This window comes from Tupaia chinensis, unplaced genomic scaffold, assembly GCF_000334495.1.
Source record: "Tupaia chinensis unplaced genomic scaffold, TupChi_1.0 Scaffold000586_1, whole genome shotgun sequence".
Taxonomy (NCBI): Eukaryota; Metazoa; Chordata; class Mammalia; order Scandentia; family Tupaiidae; genus Tupaia; species Tupaia belangeri.
Window position 1 is genome coordinate 135546 of NW_006160102.1, and position 5101 is coordinate 140646.

At 38.8% G+C, this 5101-nt stretch overlaps 1 protein-coding gene across 1 annotated transcript; it reads right to left on the reverse strand.

Annotated features, from left to right (window-relative positions):
• Positions 1-387: 387 nt before the first annotated feature.
• On the reverse strand, positions 388-1335 carry LOC102473051 (olfactory receptor 5B2). Its single transcript, XM_006158375.2, has one exon. The coding sequence runs from the start codon at positions 1330-1332 to the stop codon at positions 388-390; it is 945 nt and encodes a 314-aa protein (XP_006158437.1). The 5' UTR covers positions 1333-1335.
• Positions 1336-5101: the final 3766 nt, after the last annotated feature.

Sequence of the window (5101 nt, forward strand, 5' to 3'; positions counted from 1 at the left end):
ATTATTTTAAATTGTTTTTATTATAAACTACTCATACTTCAATTTCCTCTGACAAATTTTTCACTTATGTACATTTCTGAACACAAATATTTTGTTTACACATATGTTTGCATTGACCTTGGTAGAAATATATAGTGGGGTAGGTGAATAAATCAAGTGTCATTTGAAAATGTTTTTACAATAAGAATCAAAAATTCTTATGCTTCTTCTGAGCTATCATCATGAAGATAATAAATTTCTAGACTTGTTTTCTTTTTCCTTCACAGCAAATTTTAAAGGCAGTCAGTTCCCACAGAAACCAAAATGCATTGTGAGGTTAGAAATGTGATTAATTTCAGGGAGAAGTTCTGAAGGAAATGACGCTAGGTTATAATGAACCCTACAAGGTTAAAAGCTCAATCCTCCAGACAACTTTGTCTTCTCAACAACCTTCTTGAATGCATTCTTGACTTCTTTGTTTCTCAGGCTGTACACCACAGGATTCAGCATGGGGATGACCATAGTATAGAACACAGATGCAATTTTATCTGTGTCCATGGAATGGTTGGAACTGGGCTGCAAATACATGAAAATAATTGTCCCATAAAAAATGGAGACTGCAGTGAGATGGGATGCACATGTGGATAAAGCTTTTTGGTGTCCTCGAGCAGAATGCATCTTCGAGATGGTGATAAATATAAATAGATAGGAAATCATGATAACCACAAGACCAAAAGATACACTAAAGCTTGACATAAAAAGAAGAACCAACTCACTAATATGTTTATCAGAGCAAGAGAGAGCCATGACTGCTGGAAAGTCACAGAAAAATTGATGGACCACATTGGACTTACAGAAAGAGAGGTTGAATGTGTTTCTAATGTAAATGGAGGCAGTCAGGAAACCGTAGATGTAGGGGCCTATGACCAGGCGAGCACACATACTTGTCGTCATGGTGGTGGTGTAATGGAGAGGCTTACATACTGCTGCGTAGCGGTCATAAGCCATAGAGGCTAAGAGTAAATTCTCCACAGTGGCCAAGGCTACAAAAAAGAATATCTGAGCAGCACAGGCATTGTAGGAGATGACCTTGTCTTGTACAAGGAACCCAGCAATGACCTTGGGAGTGATGGTTGTAGAGTAACACAAGTCCACAAAAGACAGGTTACTGAGGAAAAAATACATGGGAGTGTGGAGACGAGAGTCCAAGATGATTAACACCATCATCCCCAGGTTTCCAGTCAGAGTGATGAGGTAAATGAGGGTGATCAAGACAAAGAGTGGGATCTGAAGATCTGCAGTGTTGGTTAGACCCACCAGGATAAAATGAGTCATCTTTGTAATATTCTCCATGTGAACTACAAGATTATCTGAAAAGATGAGAAAAAGAAGGAGCACTTGTTAAATGTAAAATTAATATAGATATATTGTGCATGCACACACAAGCATATATTTTGTTTCTTCATTTTCTATAGGCATAATTTATACCTTTTTATTCTCTAATCTAGAACATTAATGTGAACAAAAAATATTTAATGGACATCTTAATCTTATATTCTGTGGCTTACAGAAATATGTAAGGTTGGTCGAACTGAAGAGAGTAGTTCATTTGACTCATTATTCTGGATACATGGAAGGGCTAAAGGAATCACAGGATGGTAGAAGACAGGGTCTTGAGAAGAGTTGCTGTCCACAAATTTCCACCTCCTCTGGTCTCGTTCTCCTTTAAACACACCAGAAACCAATAATAGAGGTCCTGCCCTAATCACCTTATTATATCCAAAGATCTAATCATGGTTCACAATGAAGGGATTAAGTTCCTAGTTAATACCTTTTTAATACAATCAAATTCCAACAGATGAATTTTTTAGGAGACATCAACTATGACACTGGTTATATTACTTATAGGGTTACAGACTTTGGAAGTTGAAAAATTTTCACAGATCACATACCCATCTTCTTTCTTGCAAAAATGGACAAATTGATGTGCAGAGACGAAGAATTAAGTTTGTTTAAGGTCACATACTTGCAATAAATACAACTTCTGTATAAGATCTCCTGAATTGATTAACAGCTAACTTCTATAGTGCTCATTCTAAGCACTACCATGCATGCTTAATCTGTTTAATTACCTTAATGACCTATAAAAGTATTGATCATTTTTGGCGGATTTATATAAATATCAAGTGACAGAGAACCCAGCAGCAGTGATTCAAAAGACTCATACTCTTATCTGATCTTTAATTGAATTAAATTTAACTTGGTTTTCATTTATTAACTTATCCATTAGACTAAGTTTAATGTTTGGGGTTGACAGTGGAGTAACTGAGTCATTTATATAAACTATATGCAGTGAGATAATAACACAGCAGCAGTAGCAGTATATATAACCAGCAAAGACATTTTTTTTCCTTTGGAGAGGATTTTGCTACAGGGTGCATGCGCTCACCAGACAGACAGAGAGAGACAGAGAGACAGAAAGTGAGAAATCACCCCCCAGGAGGGATGGTCATGCCGCAAACGCTTCTCCTCTGTTCTCCTCCTGGGATCTTGGGCACACATGCAAACGTGCCCAGTGTGACTTTTAAGCCACCGAGTCGGGGACGCGAACTGTGGTCGACTACATGGATTCCAGCAACATAGCCATTATGCTAACTGCTGGTCCCACAGACATTTTTTTAAAAGAGATTTTTTCTATAGGACTTGTGCACTTGCCAGAGAGACAGAGAGACAGAAAGCAAGAAATCAGGACCAGTAGTTAGCGTAATGGCTATGTCACTGGACTCCCACGTAGTCGACCGCGGTTCGAGTCCTGGACCTGGTGGCTTAAACTCATGCAGGGTGCGTGTGTATGTGTGCCCAAGATCCTGAGAGGAGAATGGAGGAGAAGGGATTGTGGTGTGGCCATCCCCCGTGGGGGATGATTTCCTGCTTTCTGTCTCTCTGTCTCTCTCTGTCTGTCTGGCGAGCGCATGCGCCCTATAGGAAAAAACTCTCTGAAAAAAGAAAAAGAAAAAGAAAAAAGAAAAAAGAAAGCAAGAAATCACCCCTAAGAGGGATGGCCACATTGCAATCCCTTCTCAAGTCTCCTTTTCAGAATTTGGGCAAACACGCACATGTGCTCGGCATGAGTTTGAGGCTGCCGTGTCCGGGACTTGAACCATAGTCGACTATGTGTAAGTCCAGCAATGCAACCATTACTACATCTGTTGGTCCCAGAAAAGAAAATTCTGAAGAGAAGGTAAAGTAGTGAATTTGTACTCTAAGAAGAGGTGTGAGTGCATTCAAATAACAGTTTCACTGCTTAGTATTGGGAGACATTATTCCTATCATAACTTCTTTGAGTCTCATTTCGAACATCCTGAGATGCAGATGGCAATAAAATATAATAAAAAGGTATTATAGTCCGACCTTGTTGGCACACACTCATGTTGCTGAAGGCACATGGGACTGTCCTAGGCTCAGGTCCTGAGGTCTTCATGTACATTCAGGGAATGTGTGTGCCTATAATCTTGGCTATCTGATCCTGAGGATGGATCATAATATAAAGCCCTGTTGGGAGTGCTTCTCTCTCTGCCTCTTTCTGTCTCTCTCTCTATGTCATGGAAGAATAAATAAATTAAAAAATAACTTTTTACAAAGGAGTTGTTATTAAGAATTAAATGAAATAATATATAAACCCAGTTAGCACAGAGCAGTGCTCAGCACAGGCTTTATGAGTGCTTGCTATAACATTCTAAGTAGGATGAGATGATGATCTCTATCTTGGCTTGCAAAGCTGTGGGTGGAGTCACCCTCAAGGTGTGAGTGAGTATGAAGCCCAGAAGTCCTTTGTTGTACCTGTTTTTCCTATCACTGTAGAAGAACATAGTGTTTTTCATTGTTTCTCTTTGAGGATCAGCCATTCTAAGTGAGGAACCAAGGACCTTCAGCTTAATTTTCCTGCCTTTCTATCTTTAAGAAGTTTCATTTTCTCCTTTTATTTATGTCTATTTTAAGGACAGAGTCTCATTGTTCTCTTCCTCTAACCTTAGCCTCCTAACCTAGACAACATACATGCACCATGCCTTGTTATTTTTTAACATGGCCTCACTATATTGCTTAGGTCAGCCTTGAAATCACAGCCCTCCAACTTCAACCTTCCTGAGCTATTGCGTTAAGAACCTACACTATGTCTGGTCTCTGTGTTGGACTGGAAATTAAATCTATGCTTCCCATATGGTCCCAGACTTCAGAGTATGGATTGTCTGTTTTGAAAACTCATTCCTACTCTATTTACTCTCATCGTTAGGTGATTCATGGAGATAGAAGATTAAAAATATTTGACTAGGAGATTTTATTCTAGTGTTCACATGTGTGCTTGTGGCTACAGGGTCTGTGAGACTGGTTTTTCATTTGTCATTTGAATTTGGAGACTTGGGCAGCATAATTTTCTGAAACTATCTTTGCTACGCCTTTTCTAGCAATTTTGTTACTTCACTTGATATTACTAGTCCCTAACAGTACTTTCGTCTGTCAATTTCTTATATACATGATATGAAATCTAGAAATCATATAAGCCAGAAAAGAAAATTCTGAAGAGAAGGTAAAGTAGTGAATTTGTACTCTAAGAAGAGGTGTGAGTGCATTCAAATAACAGTTTCACTGCTTAGTATTGGGAGACATTATTCCTATCATAACTTCTTTGAGTCTCATTTCGAACATCCTGAGATGCAGATGGCAATAAAATATAATAAAAAGGTATTATAGTCCGACCTTGTTGGCACACACTCATGTTGCTGAAGGCACATGGGACTGTCCTAGGCTCAGGTCCTGAGGTCTTCATGTACATTCAGGGAATGTGTGTGCCTATAATCTTGGCTATCTGATCCTGAGGATGGATCATAATATAAAGCCCTGTTGGGAGTGCTTCTCTCTCTGCCTCTTTCTGTCTCTCTCTCTATGTCATGGAAGAATAAATAAATTAAAAAATAACTTTTTACAAAGGAGTTGTTATTAAGAATTAAATGAAATAATATATAAACCCAGTTAGCACAGAGCAGTGCTCAGCACAGGCTTTATGAGTGCTTGCTATAACATTCTAAGTAGGATGAGATGATGATCTCTATCTTGGCTTGCAAAG

What these genes read in the sequence shown, in the direction of transcription:
- LOC102473051 (XM_006158375.2), bottom strand. Translation starts at nt 1,332, where the DNA reads ATGGAGAATATTACAAAGATGACTCATTTTATCCTGGTGGGTCTAACC.